General features: G+C 36.9%; 1 protein-coding gene across 2 annotated transcripts; it reads right to left on the bottom strand.

Annotated features, from left to right (window-relative positions):
* Positions 1-556: 556 nt before the first annotated feature.
* LOC132056892 (regulatory-associated protein of TOR 1-like) lies at positions 557-20,533 on the bottom strand. Of its 2 annotated transcripts, none has more exons than XM_059449292.1 (24): positions 20,068-20,533; positions 18,513-18,752; positions 13,446-13,548; positions 11,503-11,585; positions 11,232-11,390; positions 11,038-11,154; positions 10,767-10,927; positions 10,035-10,189; positions 9,803-9,947; positions 9,646-9,724; positions 9,440-9,541; positions 8,344-8,427; positions 8,147-8,257; positions 7,022-7,375; positions 6,751-6,934; positions 5,533-6,129; positions 4,999-5,328; positions 4,739-4,862; positions 4,000-4,124; positions 3,774-3,919; positions 3,262-3,363; positions 1,907-1,992; positions 1,441-1,525; positions 557-1,286 (listed from the first exon to the last, which is right to left on the bottom strand). In XM_059449292.1, the coding sequence occupies exons 1-24, from the start codon at positions 20,137-20,139 to the stop codon at positions 948-950; spliced, it is 4,083 nt and encodes a 1,360-aa protein (XP_059305275.1). In that variant the 5' UTR covers positions 20,140-20,533; the 3' UTR covers positions 557-947. The 2 variants fall into 2 exon arrangements, with proteins under 2 accessions (XP_059305275.1, XP_059305276.1); XM_059449293.1 differs by lacking the exon at positions 20,068-20,533 and adding an exon at positions 17,598-17,655 and having other exon boundaries at positions 18,513-18,723.
* Between the last annotated feature and the right edge of the window lie 2,013 nt (positions 20,534-22,546).

Raw genomic sequence — 22,546 nt, 5'->3', positions numbered from 1 at the left:
GAAGTTTCCCTAGAGTTGATAAGGAGAAATGAGACTGATCTAAGGCCTGTATTCGAAGTTTCCTAGACCATCCTAGCCAATTGAGTGCTCTACCTCAGACTATCGACATCATACGCTCTACTGAAATAGGTGGTCAACCCTCTGCCCAATCATCCGCTCCAACATTTAGGCATTGTTCTGTAGTCGAAGCAACTTCATCACTTCCGTGTACCCATAGGACGACAGCCCTTTCGAAGGTCCCTTAGGGACTGTTTCACTCGGTGTAGGTTGACTGATTGCAGAAAACTTTCCACCGGCAGTCGATCCTGTTTTTCACAGAATTTTCGTTACTCAAGTCAGCATTCTCATTCTGATATCTCTGGGTCTTATAGCTACAGGGCAACTTTCACTTGAGAGGAATTATATTCTTGTTTATATCGTTAATTCTTTCTTTGAGAAATGAATGCTATAATTAATGCCCATTGCTCGACTATTGCTCATAGTATAATATTTGCAACAAAATTTGCTCCTTTAACTCATTAATTGGCAATTCGTTTAAAGATTGCAACTAAAACAATAGAACACAAGAACATTCATTGCCAACATATATAAATTATGTAGTTCATATGTACAAATTGAACTAAGGGGTGAGATGAGAAAAAGAAAGTAGAGAGGGGACTGAACTACAGAAGCACACCAAGACAATAAAAAAGGGAAAAAAAATTACAAAACAGAAACAAAGAATGACGGATATTTACACCTTTCTTTACCTATTTATCAAATTATTTGCTAGAGCCTCCTCCAATATGTCGAAGGTTTCCCAACTTGGCAACACTCGTCGTCGCTGCAGAGGCTCAATGAATAAGTAGCACAAGACCTCAATGAGCTGATCAGTGTTTCAAAGATGTCAACAGTCCAATTTTGCAGCTCAACTTAAGTCTGTAAACACATTTTGTTTCTCAATCTTATTATCTCGTCGGGGCGATTTCATCAGCATAGACTGAAACACAAGCATCTGCTGCTCCAGCAGCAAGTAGCACTTGATAGGGGTGGAAGGTAAGACATCTCACAGAACCTATCTTCTGAGCCATGAAGGTAGACAAATATCTTATGGTGCCTAATTGCTCACCTTCCAGGTTGAACACTTTGATAAGCTGTTTAGCCGAACCACTTGCTATAAGGGGTGCATGACGATGAACAGCTAGGGCCGTCAGCGATCCCCTATGAGCATCAATTGTTAAGTAAGCTTCCTTGAGATTTCTCATATCAAGGAACTGAATATCACCAGCTTGAGACGCACTGACGATCTAAGAAACAAGAGAAACAGTTAAGGAATTCTCTTCTTCCAGAAATATATCAAAAGGATAACAGATTTGTCAACACAGAAAAGTATAGTCCTATTTTTATTAAGAATGATTACTGTTGTGCCGAAATAGAAAAGAAGATAATAACAGTAGTCACCTTTGCTGGTTCAAGTCCAGGTTGAAAGCCGATCCCCACAACTCTCTCTACTCTTTGGGTGTGCGGTCGTGACGAAGAAACAAGCCTAAATAAAATACAATTTGAGCATTAAATGAGAAATGACACAAGTATTTCATGCAAGAACAAAAATGTATGCATGTCAATCCGTCTGCAAACATACAAGACGAATTACTAGAATGGACACCATCTTGGCGTACCGAATACTCACCACCTAATAAGATCAAGAAGAAGATGGATATTTTCTAAAAGTCCTACAAATCATAGTCCAGACGACAACTTCTCCTACAGACATACACCACCCACTCTCCAAAAAAAAAAAACGAGAGCGGACCTAAAAGTAGGATAATGCAATGATCATGCCATCACATCAATTATCTTATAGAACCTGTGTAGCAAGAAAGGAGAAAAGAAAATCACCCCAATGTAGTAAAAGCTTCATACTTACAGTTCAGGCGTTCGAATATCAAATAGTTTGACACATCCATCCACAAAGCCAGCAGCAAAGTGTCCTGCGTGAACTTGAGAAGCTGACTGCGGAACATCAGAGAGATAAAATGTAAGCATCCATCAGAAATAGAATAAATACACATACAAATTCTAAGCAAACATATGTCATCGCCTCGTTGGAAAGGCGCAAAAAACTCACGAGTGCTGCATAATAGAACCTGTGGGATAACTGAAAAAGGGAAAAAAGGGAATATCCACGACCATCTCCTTTCAGGAGCATTCAAATTCTAAGCAAACATATGCCATCGCCTCGTTGGAAAGGCGCAAAAAACTTACGAGTGCTGCATAATAGAACCTGTGGGATAACTGAAAAAGGGGAAAAAGGCAATATACACGACCATCTCCTTTCAGGAGACTAGCCATGCCTATTTACTTAATGCAGGACTCAGCAGGAGCATCCTAACCTCCCTTTCATCCCTAAGCATTACAAAATAAATCTGTATGACTTGTTCTTTTATAGGCTTAAAAGTTTATTTGACTAACCGTATAATAAGGCAGTTCAATAAAAAGTCAAGAGTCATACACCTCTGACCACCTGAATCATCATGTGTTTCAGGCTATGTCTTTTAGACGGCAGTATCAACTCTTGATGTCACCTCTATTCTCAAACTTAGCTGATAACATCAAACCAAATTTAGCATGAACTCAGTAGAATAAGTTATTCCCTGTTTCAAGGTATTGCAATGGATAATATCACTAATTTTTCCACATACAAAGCTTTCCATACAACCATACCTTCCGAATACATAATGTACTAAATCCGTTTGGACAACTTCCGGAAAGTGTTATTGAAGAAAAAGAAATATACTGGAAAAAAGTTTGTGCATAAAGAAGACATGCCAGATAGTCTTATAGTATTTTGAAGATCTGGAGTGCTTTGTGAGTGAGAAAAAAACCTTTTATTTGAGGAACACCCTAAAAACACTTCTTCACATAACAGTTTTAAAAAATAAACTGGGAAAACATCTTAAGACACTTAAACAAACACATTTGGAAAATTTTATGAAAGATTCCAAAAAGCCACCAAAACCTTTAGTCAGTGCAGATATTGCATTTCAACCGGCATAGACAACTTCCAGAGACATTGCGCCAACACAAAAAAGTCTAAAAATAGCAATTGGAGAAATATGGGCCTTTGGCATGATGGCATCAATATGAGCTGATGCTGGGTTTTTATCTATTAAAGTTGGTGCAAACATAATCAAGTGCAGATATAGAGCATTAGAATCTTAATGGTAATTGATCATATATATTAATCCCATAAAATCTTCAGGGGAAATGCCAAAAACTCACCAATGCTGAGATGCTGCAGTCTGAGGATGTTGGAATTGTATTAACAAGCTGTTCTTTGTCAAGATCCCAAGCCATGATTGATGAAACTTCACCAGATGAAAACTGGTAACGAATTGAAAAAGCTGTATTAGAACATAATAGCACAAATGTGCCAGACAAGGATAGTACAGATTAAGAATTAATGATGAACTACGATAAGTATGTTACATCAAGCAAATGGAAAACAGTGCAGTTGTAATACAAAGAGTGTGTTGCGTCACAAAATGGAAAAATTGGAATTATAATCCATAGGCATTTTTAAGAATATATCATATAGATTGAGTCTTGTTCAGTTATTTCTTCGATTTTTGAGTTTCTTGTTTGGGTCTTCCATACATGATTGTACTACGGATCCCCTTCGATGTTTTCTTTAATAGACTATTTACCTATCAAAAGAAATACATCTAACCAAAATGGAAATTGAAGGTACTTGTGCATTCACATATTAATGTCTGAAATAGCTAATATTATACCAGATATCCAGACTGCTGCTGCCAATCCACAACAGCGTTCACACTACGGACACCAGGTCTGTGACCTTGAATGGAAGAGAATCCAGAAACTAGTCTTTGTCGACCTCTTACGGTATAGTCTTTCCAAATCCGGATGTTCCCATCACCTTTTATAAACAAAAGTATGTTAAAGTTTTAGGCATCAATGAAAAATAAACATTAAAAGTCTGTTGCAGCAAAACTTTACTTGATGCAACAAGGAGCAGACTATCATCTAGCTCGTTCACAAGGCAGAGCTTTGAAATTCCTTTATCAGGGTAACTGTGGTTATCAAAGCTGTTGAGAAGGGTGGCCTCCTCGTAATTCCATACCCTGTTCATAAAGAGAGCATGATATTTTATGCATCACATACAAACTTAGGGGCAAGAAACATTAGAAGATTCGAGACAACACAGTATCAGATTGACAAGAGAACGACAAATATAAGCAACTGAAACAGAAAAACCCATGAATTGATACAGGTATAATGAAGCAATGAAATAGAAATACTTTCCATCACAAATTACTCTCCTTTGTGTTAACACATCATTAGATTCAGAACGAGAGTGCCTCTGATGGAACAGATTGAAACGTCATTAACTAGCCTTTTATCTGTTAATTTGCTATAGCTGAAAGAAAACCCAACTCATGCACTCGACGCAGATGACACTCCAATAATCGTTGGACCTGGTATTTATTTGTTTTTTAGGGGGGGGGGGGGGGGGGGTGCAGAATTTCAGTACGTCTTTTACTCTTTTCTACAAATTGACTTGCATTCAAGCTTTCTACTTGATATTGACTGTTCACTGACAGACAACTAGGTAGGTCGAAATTGCAGATTATGCAGCCCCAACTAAGATAGCACCTGAACCAACCTATATTCAAGAATAAACTGAACAAGCTATTAAAGAAATAATGGATTAATTCAAGTCGATGAGTTCTTCTACCTGATTCTTTCACTCTCATCTGCAGCAATAACAATAGGTGAGAAGGGCTGCAGCAAAGCAGTTTTGGTGCCAGTCTCAAACTTAGTATCCCAACTAGCGATTTGATTGTGTAGTTTGCTTATTGCTGAGATAGGAAAAACATTGCTCATTAAAATTTAGACTTCGTTCTGTACGAAATATTATGATACGGATTTCATTATTAATAAATTATGAGAAAACTCAAACAAGAGAAGGGATGGATACACAGTGAACAGACTCACAAGAGTGTTGGCACTTTGCAATGAGGTCCAGGGCCAACTTTTCCTTCTCTTCCCTTCTAGCAATCATCTCTTCACTATCATCAACTGCAGTAAGAAGTGGCTTTGAGAAGTGGCCGCAACTCCAGTTGTAGATGGCTGATTGGGGAAGAAAACTGCGGTCTGAAGCTCCAGAAGATCCAGCAGACCCCAACAATGGGTCAGCTAATCCTGAGTCTTGAGAGTGCGGTAGGTGGGGCCTGAACTCCAAAGAACAAACTCTTCGCATTCCCGTCAAGTAACTGGGCCGTGGGGGACTAACGGGAGGAGTTCTAAAAGTCAGAGGTAAATGTCCTGCAACAACAGTATATTAAAAAAAAAGGTATCAAACGAGGCCAGAGTCGCTTCAAAAATATTATTTAAAAAGGTACTAAATGAGGTGTTAAATATGATATGTTAGTGGACCATGGGTGCAGATATACCGTAATAATATGGACCATAATCACATTCATCCAGAAAAAAGATATGGACCAAATCTCCCAAAAGCCCTAAACTTACCTCCATTCATATCAAACCAAGATGAAGATCGAGCCAATCCAGGATAACCAGTGGTTGGAGCTGTTGTGGATTCACCAGTTGACTTAACAGATTTGGCAACAACCTGTTCAATCCCGATAATGGAGAGGACTCTCCGGCCAAGACCTGCAATACGTGGTGACGGATCCTTTGCCAAGGCACACATAGCCAGTACACACTGAGAATAAAGTGCATTGTCTAGAGGCCTTGATCTTGTATGATTTACAACACCATTGGTGACAGCATCATTCAACATTCCGGAATCAGAAAGTTGAGAGGAATCATCAGATAAAGGAGATCCATGTATGACGCCGGGCGTTGCAAGGGGGCTGCTAGTCGAGACTCTCCCATCCCGAGATATGGACTGACCGTCACCCCCCACTCTCAATAAAGGAGCAACAGGAGACAGAACTCTACTTCCATGTGGAATACAGTGAGTTGGGGTTGTATACCCACTACCTGAACTCTTGACCGCGAAAGAAGGCAAGGAAGTGAGCAAGGAATTAGACTGAGGCTTCCAATATGCAGCGGCTACTGACTTCAGGTGCTTTTTATGCCCAAAGGCAAAACGTGCCAAAGCTGCAAAAGATGATAGAACATGAACCCAACTCCTACCAGGATTTGAATTCTGTGCATAGCAGTGATTACACTAAAAAAGCCACAATACTATAGGGTGTATACACAAGATCAAGAAAGGACTAATGACAGGAAATCAGAGAACTAGACATGATTGTAAGACAGCTGATATTCACATCCAAGCATCAGAGCTCACTAAACATGAATGAAGCAACTTTCAGGCTGAACTACTCACACTACTAAGAATACAATTGAGCAAGCACAGTAAAGTGTCACCATTTGATATGGATATCACTCTTTTTCTTTTCTTCTATTTTAAAGCACATCAGAGATTTTGGCAAAGAAGTGACATGACAGCAAAGAATGATATCTTTGGCATCAGGTCCTCCTTCAAAGTGGACGATAAACAAAATTCATAATTGGGACAGATAAAATGCATAAGGCACCTCATCATACAAAACTGTAATGGCAGGTAGTTTTAGGCAAAACCTTTCAAATAATATTGCAACAAAAATATTTTTCCTTCTAGGAAATAAAGACAAAATATTGGGAAATGAGGGTGTTAAAACTGTAAGTTTATCGAAAAAGAACAGTCTTCAGGGAGAAGATTCAGCAAAAGCATACCTACAGCAACCTCCGCTCGAACCAAAGGGCTTCCATCAGAAGCAACACTTAAAAGGCTCTTAATTATACTGACTTCGGTCCTAACCTTCTCCTCATCACAGTCTTCATCCCCTCCAACACCATCCCTAGCTGAGTCAAATCCATCAAGTAAAGTCCCTAGAGCAAAAGTAGCTGCAGCACGCACCTGAAATAATGAATTTTTATAGTCAAAATCCGAATATTTCATTGAGGACCCACTTGCAACCACTCAACACAAAATTAAATAACAAACCTCAGGTTGGGGCTCAGACAGCAGAGGTGCAAATATTGCTGGTGCATCTGCCTGCACACCTGATACTTGTGCCTCTGTGTAATCCTCCCACAGTTTTCCAAGACAAAGGCACAGCCATTGAAGAAAAAGTGGTTCAGTTTGTGCATCATTAGGCGTTGATCCCTGAAGATGCTTCAAGCAGACATGTATAAGACCCGCTTCAGAACAGGCCTCCTGACCCTTTCTGTGACCATCCACAATGACTGCCAAAACAAATGCAGCCATTGCCCTTTGCTCTGGATAAGCCTCCACGCTGTCAAGAAATCTAATGAAATATGTATGTCCCCCATCCTTTACAAGGTCAACCTGGCAAGACTGTTGACTCAAAGGAAACAATAATCTTATCAGTACAGAAGTAGATGATCATAACGAATAACCAATACAGGATTATACAGGCAAAAATCTAAGACAAAGAAAAAGTTAGCATGACACAAACAAAAAAAAACCTCTTTTACATAGAGTTGATGATATCATAACTTTTTTTGAAACTGGTAACTGTTTCATGATATCATAACTTACAAAAACAGAAAATAACAATATCAATATAAAGACATACTCCATAGGTGTAACAGACCCCGGAACTAGAATCATTAAATTCGGGTAAAATCAGAGTAAAGACTATAACCTATGCAAAGTAGTTTGAAATATTCAAAAAACACAAAACTAACATAAAGCTGCAGCAAGATCTCCACCTCTTCCTCTCCAATTAACACTTGATTCAATAAAAGAGGGCTCGAGATTATAGGTCTATCACAAGTTTCATCGCAGAAAACGTATCACTCCACTCTTTAAAATTCTGCTTTGTTCACCAAAAAGAACTTTAAAAGTTTAAATAACACAAAAAGTTGCAATCCCATGTCCCATGTCGCAACATAAAACAAATAAGAGGAAAAACAATAAGACATGGATAGAGTTCATAGAAGTCCAACTACTGTCCAACAATTTCGGTGTGCATTGTTTCTAATATAGTAATAACAGAAAAGAGAACGGAGAACTCTGTATAAGAAAAAATAAACACAAAGATGAAATACACAGGAAATGAAATATTAGACAGCATAGATGATAAGTTACAATCAAATCATGTACCTTATCGAGTGCAAGGATCTTCGTCCAGATGAAGACAAGAATTTGTCTAAGTTCTGGAGTGGTGGTTTGCAAAAGCTTTAGAACATAAGGAAATATTCCTACAGACAAGGCCTGGGAGTGTTGACTTAAATATTAGTCGCGACGTAGATGCACAACCAATTACAGAAAATAGAAACCTGAAGTCAATTTGTAAGTACCAGATCTACAGCCCAAGGTCCCATATCAAGAAATCTTCCAAGAAGTACAAGTGCACGGAACCTGTGGCATTGACTAAGTAACACCTAATAACAAAGTAGATTGGTTACAGAGGCATGCAAGAGGAAAAAATGCACGAAGGTTACAGGACCACCAAATGTAAAGAAATCCGAAAATAACCAGCAAAAAAATAGCAAAGACCACTATCAGCTCATACTTGAGGGAACAATGGTTTCCTGTTTCTATATATATCTTTAGTGTCAAGAGGACAATTATCAAATAACTCAAACCTCCTTCATAATTCAAATAAAAAAGCCCTGCTCAACCAGCAAACAGTACCACCAGCAATATCTTCTCCGACAGATATGATGCATTTTTTTTTTTTACCTCAATAATCTCACTACAGAAAGCTTTGCTGCTACACCAAAACTTATAACTTGCCTCAGGCTGATTTTTTTGCACAAACAAACAGGATTCACCATTATCATAAATAAAATAAAAAACAAATTAAAACGTAAGTGCATTAATCTACTGGAATTGATAGATCACTTCCGTCTTTCAGGAGACATGGGAAGAAAGTTCAAAGATTCAACTAGAAAAAAGCCTATGAAAGAAATGAAGAACGTGTGATGTGCCAAGAATATTAAACCAGTATTAGGAGGCCTTAGAAATGACAACAGGAAAAAGTTTAATGGTTCAAGCATTCCTCAGCATCATGCCAAAGCATTCGTGGCATATTTTTCTTTTAAAAATTTCTTTAGAGAATTCAGTAAAGTTAAATCCTTAGCATGATATGTAGCTAACTATTTTCCTAAAAACTAGTATATCAAAGTCGGAAGAGACAGCAGTCAATGCTTTTATCAAGACAGGAACAACAAATACAATTTTTTTGGTTTTATTGATAAGTAGGGAAAAACAAAAGCTATCCAATAATTTTTCTTCCACCTTCTCATCAAATTATTGAAGAAACAGGAGTTGACAGGAGATGCGGGACGGATGGAACCTACATCCCAGAAAATTTATTTAAAATCGCCACAAGATGGCAAGAAGAACCAAGGACAGTCCCTCATTTTATTTGGACCATGAGAAATTTCCTACCTGCAACACTATGGGCAACTGCTCTGGAGGCTTTTTATCCTTTGATCCATGGTCAAGCCATACTTCAAAAGCTGTCAACTGCTCTGTGAAAAATGGACTTGGCTGAAGACATACAAAACACCGGGAACATTTAATCTCTTGTATAATATTCTTGAGGATTTGAACTATGAGAAAATATCAAACAGATGGTAAAGCATTATGCCCACCTGAAATTCTGCATTGGGATCCTCAACTAAAGTTGGAAGCTGCGAAAGACAGATTTCTGCTGCCATGTCCCATGCATCCCTAACGTACATGTGAAGAACAAGTGAGATAAAGGTAAACATGAATTTTATATAACGTGGAAATATTTAACGTAGTTACCACATATGGTGCTGATGAGTAGGTGGTAGCATTGGGTATGAAATTGGTGAACAATTTGCAGAGCGCATGATTCTTTCAGCAAGTAAAAAGTTTCTGAACAAACTAGCAACCAACAGATCTTGCCTGAACAATCTCTGAAATAGATCTGCAGGTTTGCAGCTCATACTTCACAAAGAGATCAAAATGCATAAATTGTGATATTTGTATCAATCTAAATAATCTATTCCATTACCATGTGGTAGAACATTCCAGGCAATTGTGTCAGTAACTGCAGTAAAAATCCAATTCAGTTCGCCAAGAAGTGTCTTCCGATCAGTTTGCCGGCCAGGAATTCTATCAATCAGAGAGTAATCAAGCGACTCATGAAGCAATGAACGAGTGCAAAACCTAGAAGCCAAACACATGAGGAAGTGAGAATTAAATGGTTAACAATTGTTGCAAGAAAAAAGATTAGCTATCACACTTAACAAATACGAGGAAAAAAAGAAAACTAAAATCAACTTATTTGATAGAAGAAAATGTATCAATGTAAAAAAATAAAGACGCAGCATATTAGGAAGGACTTAGCAACACAAGCACACAGAGGCAAGTAAGAGAGTTGAGTATTTACTTAAAACACTGTATATGGAAACTCACTAAGATAGCATTACCTATTAGTCTATTACACAGTTTGGCACTAGAGATGGCCATTATTTTTGAGTTCTTTTGCTCTTCCTTTTTTTTTTTTTTTGGCTAGAGGCTATTCATTAACAGTGAAAATGGGGATGACCCCTAAAATTCTTTGAAAGGGAGAGAGAGAGACTATGTAACATCATAAAGTGAAAATGCCAAGTGAAACTATACTAATTTCCATCACTCAATCATTGCAGCTATGCCTGCTCCTTTGAAGAATTGGACAAGTGTAGGAGAAAGGGGCAGAAAGAGAAAAGGAAGAAAGGATAAGCAATTGTTGGGAGCATGTCACCATCTCAATGCCATTTTGATGGGTGTAGTGAGGCAGGAGGTGAATACATCGGCTGGAAACTCAGCACTCTGAGGAAGTGTCTCATGCGCTTCACAAGCAGCAAGCAGAATACAATCCCTTGTAGAAGTTCCAGACGAACCAGAAGCAGTCCAGTCCTGTAGCTGATCAAACAATTAGCATTGACATTAATTAGAGAGTGTGATTAGGAAGGGATAGATCAGTACCACGACATTAAGTACAAAATATATGACGTTAGCAATTAAGAGTATACCTCTATGAAGGCATTAACAATCATCCCAGCAGCGGAGCAGTCAAACACGTAGATTGATGGTGTCTTCAACCAGGAATCCAGGTCGCTGATTGGCAAAGGAATATACTGCGTATAACTCTAAAACAAACACCCAAATAAGAAAAGACGGAAGTCGCCTACAGCCCTGAGAAAGCAATCTGGGTAAGAAAGTAAACCTTATTAAATAGCCAAATTTCACCATTCGCTGTAGGTTTAGGAACACCATGTCCATTGTAATGGAATAGAACTCGTTCTGACTTGGCATACTTTCGACAAGTTGTGCAAAGCTTCTTGACTTCATCAATAGTAGGATCCAAGGAAATTTTATACTTAGCCTGCATATGGTTACATAGCGTGTTTGGTCATCATACCTACTCGTTCACTATAAACAAGGCTAAGACCTTATCAACTGTAAATATCAAAATGGTGGCAAAAACATTTTCTTACCCTAGGTTGCCACCTCTCGTATTGTTGGTTCAAAGTTCTCCCAATTGTTTCAAGTGCTTTTTGAGGTGCCATCGAAAATGGATCTGTCAAATAAGATAAAGGAATTAATATTAGTAATTATTAGTCTATTGAAGAATTTCAAGCACTAACTGAAAATTAAGCTGGGAAGAAAATAAAACAGTCTAGTTATCGAATTATATAGCTTCCCCCCCACCCCGAGAGAATATGACACCAACGCCATGAAAGTTTGCTGAGATAAAAACATTCAGATTGCTTCAAGTAAAACAGACTCTGCCCAGAAGAACCGTCATCAAGTACTATTTTTTATTTGTTGTCTCAGCTAAAGTAATAACCTATGTTGCAACAGATCCTTCACTTACCAAAATCAGATACTTCTTTTAATCCCCCCCCCCTCTTTCCGCCCGCCATGATCGGACAAGACAGCAAGCTGATGCCAATAAGAGACTCTTGCTGGATCCAGTTAAAGTCCGGCTAATGCTTTGAACAAATCGAAGAAGACAGAAGGCCAGAGCCAAACTGAGAAGACAAACTGAACCAGATGATGGAGGAGACAAAGGAAAAGGCAGAAAGTTACAAGATTAGGAACTAAAGTCCAGGTACTCTGTTGTTTTTCTTCCTTAACTTTTTCCTAGAGCGAAGCCGACCAGAGACTTGGCTTGAGGTCCTCACCTTTGTTCGACTCTGGATACTGACAATATCTGAAATCTTCTTCAATTGAAGTATCTCATAGGGACAAAGCACTTTTTTAGACAGACAAACGTTGAGACTTTATGTCAGCCAGGAGGAGCAAAACATTGCTAGGAGAAGCCTAGATTAGGTGGTTTTGAAATTTCCCAGGGTAAGTGGAGCTGCTTGAGATACTGTTCCTATGAATCTTACATATCAAAATGGTACTTCTCTGAACCACTGAAATAACATCATCATATGAAATTATGGTATGGTGTAAGGCTTCTGGTTATATTTCAAAGACAAATGTCGCAGAACAGTTCTAAAGCATGCATAAATTTCAAGAAAAGATGAAATTTGAGCCCTGCGCCAAGCGAACTAAGTCCAGTACTTAAGTGGAGACATGTAAACGGGCAGGCCTGTCATCCCCGATTTTCGAAAAGCGCCGCGGTTCGCCCAAAGGGATGGCTCCAGATGGATTTCTCGGACATCTAAGACAAAAGAAAGATGAGGTTTTAGACGGATCAAAATTTTTGGCTGTGTCCATGACATATTCAACTATTGCTGGCAGAAAGCTTACAGAATGTGAACAGTCTCTACTGGAAAAGCAGACACCCTTGATGACATGTCACATCCACTGGCTGACTCCACCCCCCCCCCCGGTTTTGGTACATATAGTTTTACCCAGATCTCACAGTGCTTTAGCTGAGGTTCTAGATGGTTAAACATTGCACTGGCATTTAAAGCTTTCCACGAGAGTGGAGATCCTACCATCAAGTTTACTACGGTCGTTATCAAGTAACAAAAGGTAACTTTGAAGAATGAAACTTCCATGGCTTCATGGGAACTCTATCCTGAAAGTCCAGGTTGGTTTTATAACAAGTCCTCCAAGAACCTATCAAATTCAAGTCTCCTTTGTGCACTTTATCAATAGCTAATTTTTGAGAAGTCGTATCTATCGTGTGTCTTCTAGACACCACCTCAATCCCAATGCAAGTAAGCAGATTGAAAAGTGATAATCCTATGGAAGGGCCTCATTTAAAAAAAAAAAAAAAAAAAAAAAAAAAAATATTAACACTGACATTTTTTTTCTTGGGGAATTTATGGACAATCATCCTTCAGAATATGAAGTACACTGAAAATTACTAAATGTAAATAGAATGAAATAAAGGATATTCATTTAAATGAAATATTAGCAAAAAGAAGAACAGTAGCCGATCATCTTACAAGTAGAACAAGAAGAAGAAGAAACGTACCAACCCAACACTCCATTCGAGCACAAGGAGATATCTTTATTACATCAGGTGGATCAACACTGATGTTTAAACACAAAACAAGGGCAACACATCCCGTCTTCATCTGCAGAAAATTTTGTATGCTAAGATGGACAAGAAGGTAAAACATTGGGCATGTTTACTGCATGGAGGGTAAGTTCCAAATGCAAGTTATATTAGCAAGCTTGTGAAATACAATTGAAACACGTGGTCATGTAGCACTACATGTGTCAAGTAATACTTTACAGATTAACAAGCAACAAGTAAAAACAACTTTTATCAAGCATTTGATGAATCCAAACTCATTTTCGGACTCCTTTGCAGAACTGCTGTTTCCATCTACCAGCACAAAGCTGTCTCTTTCTGCAAAGAAGAAAACAATCACATCTGGACACTAGTAACACTAGCACTCAAGGGTACACCATCACAATGTGTTATTGAAGGAATACACTTCATCATAGTGCCTGGACATAATCTAAAGATACATATTTAAAAAAATAAGAAAATGAAATTTGGTCCATAATAGCCTCCACGTCTCGTGTAACGAACCTCTATTCAGATTAGAGGGGAGATAATACCCTAGCTATTTCGAAAACTAAAGAGTACTATGGATGACTCTATTTAAATATCCTTTTTTAATATTTTCAGCGCAAGGAGATTAGGAGAATAATACTTAATTGTAAAAACAGTCAATCTTAATAGATGACTGTGGATGACTTTAGTGCAGCCCTATACTCATCTTATACACACTTTTGATGCCGACATGGTGTCAGTCACGATACTCCTTTTTCGTTACAACAACATAACCAGTGTAATCCCACAGGTGGGGTATGGGGAGGGTAGGATGTACGCAGACCGTAGTCCCTTTTCGTTATCCAAAAAATTAATGAAATGTTTTACTTGTTAAAAGAAAAAGTAATGTCAGTTCAGAATTTAGGTAATGTCACTCTTTTTATTGAAAACTTAATTAACCCCTGAATTTATAGATAAACGTTATTCCATCCCAATGCTTGTATTTCTCCAGGGGATTGGGCAAAATCGAAATCTGAATGTTATGGATTTTTGGTTTGAATTTCATACTACTGATTGGATTTTGGATTTAATTTTTAAAAATTTTGGATTTTGGATTTGGGGCTTCAGATTTTTGGATATCTGATAATCTGAATGTTCTATACCTTATACTAGTCCCTACCCATCAGACATAAGCCTAAATACCTCATACTGAGTTAAATACACTACTAAATCGGTCAATATACCCTATTATGGTAATGGATAGCTCAAACTAAGATGCGTTCACTGTGGGAATGGATGGCGCAGTTTGATTTGAATACTTTATTTGGATGTTAATCTTTTGTAAGAAGAAGAAGCTCAACTTATATGCTCAAAACCGAAAATCTAATAAGAGAACTGATAAAACCGATCCAATCCGAACTTAATTTGGGTTGGAATTTCCTGAATTTGAAAAGCGAAACTACAACACCCACCCCTAATCATCTCTATGCTATTATGCATTTTAGTTTAGTTATTGAAGGGGCATAATGACCAATTTACATCTTCAAGGTATCCCCGTTGCATTTTAAATGTCTAGAATAGCACTAAAAACGGACCTCACAGAGTCAAATGTGTGAGGACTTAGACAGCCATTACAACAACAACAACAACAACATACCCAATGAATCCCACAATGTGGGGTCTGGGGAGGGTAGAGTGTACGCAGACCTTACCCCTACCTTAGGTAGGGAGGGCAAATAAGCTTCCTAAGACCCTCGGCTCAAGAAAAGGCATAGGAAAGGTTAGATATGGGCAAACAATCCAAAGCAATTATGAAAATGAAAACAACGAAAGTGAATAAGCCATGATAAACCATTCTATGCAAACAATGACTTAGACAGCCATTGTTGTTTAATTTTGGCTTTTGATACGACAACTTCTACTATTACTAGTATTGAAGCGTAATAGTTGTAGTTGCTCTTCCCAAAAAACTACTATTATTACGCCTCAACCCTGAATTAGCTGGGTTCGGGTAGATGAGTCGTCACTATCCATAACAATTTAATACTCCCTCCGTTTCAATTTATGTGAACCCATTTGACTGGACACAACATTTAAGAAAGAGGGAAGACTTTTGAAACTTATTGTTCAAAATAAGTCTTGAATATTTGTGTGGCTGTAAATCATTCATAAAGTGAATTTGTTTCCAAATTAGGAAAGAGGTCATTCATTTTGGCACGGACTAAAAAGGAAATAGGTTCACATAAATTGAAACAGAGGGAGTATTTGTTTTTTTATGATGGCTATGTTTTTAAAAGCAAAAAGCACAAAAGAAGCGACAAGGTCAGAGGAGCTTGAAACGAAAAACGAAAAGTGAAGCGCACACTTCTTTAAGGTAAAGTGCACACCAACAGAAAATTAGAGAACACCAACATAAGTGAATTTAGTACTATGCTAATCAAATTGCAATTAATATAACTATTCCAACATCGAATATACAATAATGTCAATAGTATCCAACTTCAAAGCTGAGATTAAGTAACCAACCCCTTCTCATTTGGATCACTTTGCCATTCATTGTTTGAAGCGCACATTTCACTTAAGCATATAGCTATGAAGTGGTAAACTTTTAATAACTCCTCGCTTCACTGCTTCAATCGCTATCTATGAAGTGGTAAACTTTTAATAACACAAGATAAAGGTAGTATCCGTGGAAGCTTGCACACACGTCAACTATACCATGGGGTACATGCTACCTCCAATCAATACAAGTGTATCGGGCAGCTCTACTCATCATGAGCTTAGAAGGGAAAAGATCACTAGGTGCTTTCTGATTTGAACTGTTGTTTCCCATGATTTTCACCACTTCATTGAAAGCTAGACCACAACCTTTTTTTTTTTTTTAATCAAAAGACCACAACCTTTTTTTTTTTTTTAATCAAAAGACCACAACCTTGGGTGCTTACAATTTAAAATTTGCCTATGATATTAAAATATGTTAAAAGTCCTATGAGCTCTTCTCTATGTTCTTTTCTTTCCGGCTATTTCTAATAAATTCCATGATCCCATTTTGCCTCAAACGTCCACATGTCTCTATTAATCTCTCTAAAGACAATATCTGTATAGCAAGAAAGTTGTGTTCAACCACATATTGTACTCTAAGCAAATTAAAAACACTCTACTTTCAGTCTTCCCAGAAGACCTTCCCACTAAATCCCTCTCATTTAATCACCAAAGCGCCTATGATTGACACAACATGTCTCCCTTTCTAGAAGCTGGTACCCATTAGGGGAACACCCTCTTTGGGAAGGAGGTGGACAGAATGCTAATCAGCCATTAATAATCCTCTTGAAGTCCAATGTTCTAAGAACCTGTTTGGTTTGGCTTATTTTAGGTGCTTTTAAGCCAAAATAACTACTAAGCACTTTTGTAGTATTTGGGTAATATAAAAAAGTGCTTATAAGCACTTGTTTGTAAGCCAAAATAACAAAAATAAGCTAAAAGTCATAAGTTAGAATACCTAATTATGGCTTATAGCTAATAAGCCATAAGCCCATCCAAACAGGCTCTAAGCCTTAAAAATTAAAAGCACAAAATGACCCAATCAGTTCCCTCAATTAGTATTCTAGCCCCATCTCATTAATATCCTACATGTTAGAAGTCAAAACATGACATTTCAATAGAAACCGAGGAATACTTTTAAGAGACCCACATAAATATTTAATCTGACAGTAGAATCACTTAATCCTCCTAATCTTTAAGGAATTGTATGTTGAATGACTTGAGTCAAGAACGACATTGATTAGTGTTCCTGCAATTTTGGAAGACACTACTGTCATGTTCAAAGTGCTCTAATCAAAGTAACAGCAAAGTAATTTTCCACATGAGTTCATGCTAAACGCATCCACAATAAGCAATTAGTTCAACGGAAATTATCATGTCTAGCTCCCCAAGTTAACATCCAAGAGGAAAACAAGCTTCAGCTTAACTTTGTCACACAAAGGAAGAAACTTCTTCTGCAACGATGACAGATGAGAACTCATGCTCCCATACAGTTCTAATCTTCACCGTGAACAACGAAACATTCAATTAATCTAATATCCGAATTCCGACAATTCCTTGCAGATCACAGAGTAGTCATACCAAAATCACTAACTGCAAAGGCTGGAATCTCTTGTTCGAACCTCCATCTCCAAACTGGCTGTTAGAAACAAACTTGTTTTATTAAATTAAATCTCAGGATACCCAATCTAAAATGACATTGACGTCTACTTTGTCTTCCAATTTTTTGAATTATAAGCGGATCCTAGAATAAGATTCACTCTAGAGAAACAAAGAAAACAGGTTATCTTACAATTACAAAGTAACATTCAACTTTCAGAGGAAAACCAGGTAACAAATCAAGCAACAAGTATGATGCTTTACTGCATCACTAACTACCTTACTTACACTCCTTGTGCTACAAATCAATCAACTGCTCATCAATTCGACAATATAAATCCTCACGTATTGGCTCTATTCATTCTCATTTCATTCCAATACTGGAAAGTAACTTTGTTTACACTCTGTTTGGATGGTTGTTACATATTGTTTCACAATGTATCATATTATATTGTATTGTATTCTGTTGTATTGTATCGTACTGTATTGTTGAGATGAATACAAAGTTTGGATAGATTGTATTGTTTCACGTCGTTAAATAATGTCACACATAAGCAAATTGAAGGATAAACCTACAAGAAAATTAGGGTACGGGGTAGAGCTATAATAAAAAGGTAGGGTAAATGATAAAATAGGATTATTAGATAATAACAAAAATAAGGTAACGACGCGATCACACCAAATCAGTCGTTACACAAAATGGGACTTTTCGTCGTTACGTAACGACGAATTAACAATATGATACAATAAAATTTATATAACAATCAAAACAAGCATTGTATTAAAGTAACAACACAATACAATACAATAGATAACAACCATCCAGACAAGTTGTTATCGAAAACCAAGGACATTGAGCTATAGAAATGAAAATGACACGAAGAGAGCACAACTTACTCGGTCTCTAGGCCGCCATTTAGAGACCAACCCGGTATCAGACGGACCCGACGGAACACACTCCTCAAAACCATCATGCCTAAGCTCACACAACACGATTGTTTGTGGCAAATAAGCCATACTTGTCGTTGTCGTCATCGTCGTCACATTATCAGCAGCAACCCCACCACCACCAACATAGCTACTACTACTAGCGGTGTCCGAATCTCTAACATTATTAATCCTTTCGCCATCCAGGTACTATCAATGTGAAAGAAAAATACATAAGCAACATGCATTTGGAGTTAATTCATAAGCTAATAATTTTTTTTTTGAAACTGGTAACTATAAAGCTAATTCATATATTTGGCCTATATAAAACAAATATTCATACTCCTTCCGTTTCAATTTGTTTGTCTCACTTTCCTTTTTAGTCCGTTTAGAAAAGAATGCATCTTTCCTTTTTTGGCAACTCTTTAATCCCAACTCTCCACATGACAAGTTTAAGACCACAAAATTAAAGAGCATTCAGCTACATTCTACATATCTTTAGTTTAAGACTGCAAGATTCAAAAGTCTTCTGTACTACTCCCTCTGTTCCAAAATACTTGTGGCATTTTTCATTTACACGCCCCTAAAGAAAATATTTACAAGGGTAGCATTTTCACTATTTTACCCTCTTAACATGGTTCATCATGTAATCTCTCCTCAATAAATACTTACGTCATCAATGATGAGAACCTCTTAAATGTTGCTAATTATCACAAGGGTAAAATTGGAAAAAGCTACTTATTTTTATCTTGGTTAAATAAAACGACAAGTATTTTGAGACGAGTATTTTTAGCAAGAACGATAAGTATTTTGGGTCGGGGGAGCATTCCTTAAACTCCGTGCCAAGTCAAAAACAAACAACCAAATTGAAACAGACAGAGTAATTCACAGTATATATAGCTATATATGTTCCATTAACCTTTAAATAAAACACATTTTTAAGTAACATTCCACATATCTTTAATTTAAAACCACAATATTAAAGGGCACATTCTACATATCTTTAATTTGTATTCTTTACTTTCTTAAACTATGTGCCAAGTCAAAACCAGACAAACAAAATTGAAAGAGAGCAGCATTCATAGTATATACAGCTATATATTCCCTTAACCATAAACAAAACACCTTTTTTAAGTAACATTCCACATATCTTTAATTTAAAACCACAAGATTAAAGGGCACATTCTACAGATCTTTAATTTGTATTCTTTACCTTCTTAAATCATTGTCAAGTCAAAACCAGACAAACAAATTGAAAGAGAGCAGCATTCATAGTATATACAGCTATTTATTCCCTTAACCATAAACAAAACACCTTTTTTAAGTAACATTCCACATATCTTTAATTTAAAACCACAAGATTAAAGGGCACATTCTACATATCTTTAATTTGTATTCTTTACCTTCTTAAACTGCGTGCCAAGTCAAAACCAGACAAACAAATTGAAAGAGAGCAGCATTCATAGTATATACAGCTATATATTCCCTTAACCATAAACAAAACACCTTTTTTAAGTAACATTACCTCATTGCCAAACTCATCCAAAGCTGCTGATGATTGGGATAACCTCGACGCCATCAAATCCCCCAATGCCATCCAAATCAATCCACAATTAATTAATTAAAACCTGTGAATTAAATTAAATTGTTCCTCTAACCTTGCCCTAATCTAACAGATTTTGGACTGAAACTCATAACCCAGATCGACAACCCAGATAACAAATACTCTAAAGTTACCGTTTTTATTGAATCCGGTAATAATTCAAGATTAAATTAAAATCAGGGTTTGAGTAGTAGCGATGTTGATAAAAAGAGATTTCAAAAAGGTTGCTAAAAAACGGTGAATCCAGCTCGGTAAATAAAGGTTCTAGAAAACACTAGAAGAAACCCTAAGAAGAAGATGGTATGGTGGTGAAGAAGAAGAAGAAGGACAGTGCGGCTGTTGAAGCAAACGAAACGAGAAAAAAAAAGGAGAGCGAGTTGTTTATTTTGTTTTGTACAATATAAATATAAAAAAGAAAAAAGAAAAAAAAAATATATATATATATATACTTTTATGGTACGTGATTGAGAAAATTATACAGTGAAAATATTTACAAACTCGAGTATAAGCGTATATATACAGGTTACACTCCATAGAAAGTATTTTAGTATGATATCGCATTACCATATTGAAATCGAAATTCTTTATATCGTGGCTTTGGTATTATGGTATTTGGTATGCATTTTTAAAAAATTTGGTATTCAGTTTTTATAAAATTATACCGAAATACCAAATACCATACCGAAGTATATAGTTACGTATACAGTTCATATATATTAGTATTATAATACTAACAAATATATAAACTAGTATTAGTACAAAATTAATAGTTTAGACGTTGAAATTTTGACTAATCTATCTTGATTAAAATGCCCTTTGTGTGTAATTGGTTTACGAAGGGTAATTGCTTGTGCTTTCTTTTGAATATTTTTACATGCGAAAGGTGTTAATACGATATAATTGAGACGTTTCTTCAATAGTCGCAGTCATAGTTCTCTATTATATGAGTATATGTAAGTCGAATGTAACGACCCGCTAGGTTGTTATGGAGACCTTGACCCTTTTACCCTTACTAGTATCTTCCCGAGGCTAGGAACGAGCTAACAACGACGCAAAAAGTATAAATTAAAGGTTTAAAACTTGATTCAGTTAACTATGTGTTTTGTTTGAACTTGTTGCGTGTTCATTTAGGGGTTAACTTGATAATTCGACCTCCGGTTAAAATCCCGAGGTCGCGTAGTCCGTAGCATATTTTTACATTGGTTTACATTATTAGCTTGTGTTATTAGGACCTCGATTGATTGTGAGAAGTCGTGTGAAAGGTTAGTAAAATTTCCGTGCTCATCGCCTAAGGGGCATCACCGCAAGAAGAGGATTCTCGCCGCAATCTAAGCCGGCAATGGTGGGCGTCTCGCCGTGCAAAGAAAAGGTCGAACTTCCAAAGGTCCGCTGCAGTGGTCCTCATTAAATCAGAAACCCTGTTTATATATCTTATTTCGACCCCACTTGCCACATAACTTCAAAAACAAAGGCCCAAGAACCCTTGAGGCGAATTTTCTAAGGCGAGGTCGCTACTCCTTCATCAAGGTAACTTTCCACCATTAATTTTCTTCGTTCTTCAATCATAATAACTTCTAGCATCATTAAAAGCTTGTTAATGGAGAATTGGAAGGTTAGAACACCTAAGTTTATAAAACCCTAGAATAATGAACGGGTTATTGATAACATAATAATTGTTTATCTAGGATTTTATATAATCACTTCCTAGGATGATAATTTGATATTAAATGGTGAAATTGTTGAATTGAAACCTAGGGTTCTCATAAAAATGGAATCTTTGGCCTAAAAACTATGTAAGGAGGGTTAAATCGATTAGAAAACCCATTAACTGGTTCAATATGATGACTGAGACTAGAATTATGATGATTATGGTCCTAAGGATTAATTAACCAACTGAAAAGGGCAGAAGTAATTGGGTCTTCTTCCCCAAATTGTTGTTCTTGTTTGAATAGAAGCTTTTATCGCTTACTTAGCATCATATTGCTAAAAAGGGACATAGACTCTTTATGTTGGCTGAGATGGTTTGAATGATTCATTCCATGGTTGAGTTGACTTATCTAAAGTTCTGGAAGGGCGTATAGCATTGTGACTTGCACTTTTATTTGCAGTTGATTTCATGGATTGATCATGCTTATAATTGAGTTGATTTATTGTTACACCTAAAAAAAATTCGCGTCGTTTGCATTGTAAGTAAACTAACGTAAGCTCGGAGAGGTCATGGAACTCTTATAAGGTTAAGGAATACTCTTAACAAGTGTTAAGTAAGTGTCTAAAGGTTCCGGGATCAAGCAAATCGAGGAAAATAAGTTTGTCGAAAATTTGGGAAAAAGTCGCGAAATTTTGATGAAATTTTGGGTCAACTTTAGAGATATCTCCTAGTATATCGTGAGTTTTCAAGTGA

The sequence above is a fragment of the Lycium ferocissimum genome, chromosome 5 (assembly GCF_029784015.1).
Source record: "Lycium ferocissimum isolate CSIRO_LF1 chromosome 5, AGI_CSIRO_Lferr_CH_V1, whole genome shotgun sequence".
Lineage (NCBI taxonomy): Eukaryota > Viridiplantae > Streptophyta > Magnoliopsida > Solanales > Solanaceae > Lycium > Lycium ferocissimum.
The sequence above is the reverse complement of the archived record's forward strand: the minus strand, read 5'-3'. Positions and strand labels throughout refer to the sequence as shown.

Bases quoted from the DNA above. Each gene is read 5' to 3' on its own strand.
- LOC132056892 (XM_059449292.1), bottom strand. From the start codon at position 20,139: ATGGCATTGGGGGATTTGATGGCGTCGAGGTTATCCCAATCATCAGCA. The intron at 10,190-10,766 runs GTGACATGCTCC...TTTGGCTTCTAG, and splicing joins ATCAAAATGGCATTGAGATG to GTTTTGCACTCGTTCATTGC. The intron at 1,993-3,261 runs GTGAGTTTTTGG...GATGTTCCGCAG, and splicing joins ACTGCAGCATCTCAGCATTG to TCAGCTTCTCAAGTTCACGC.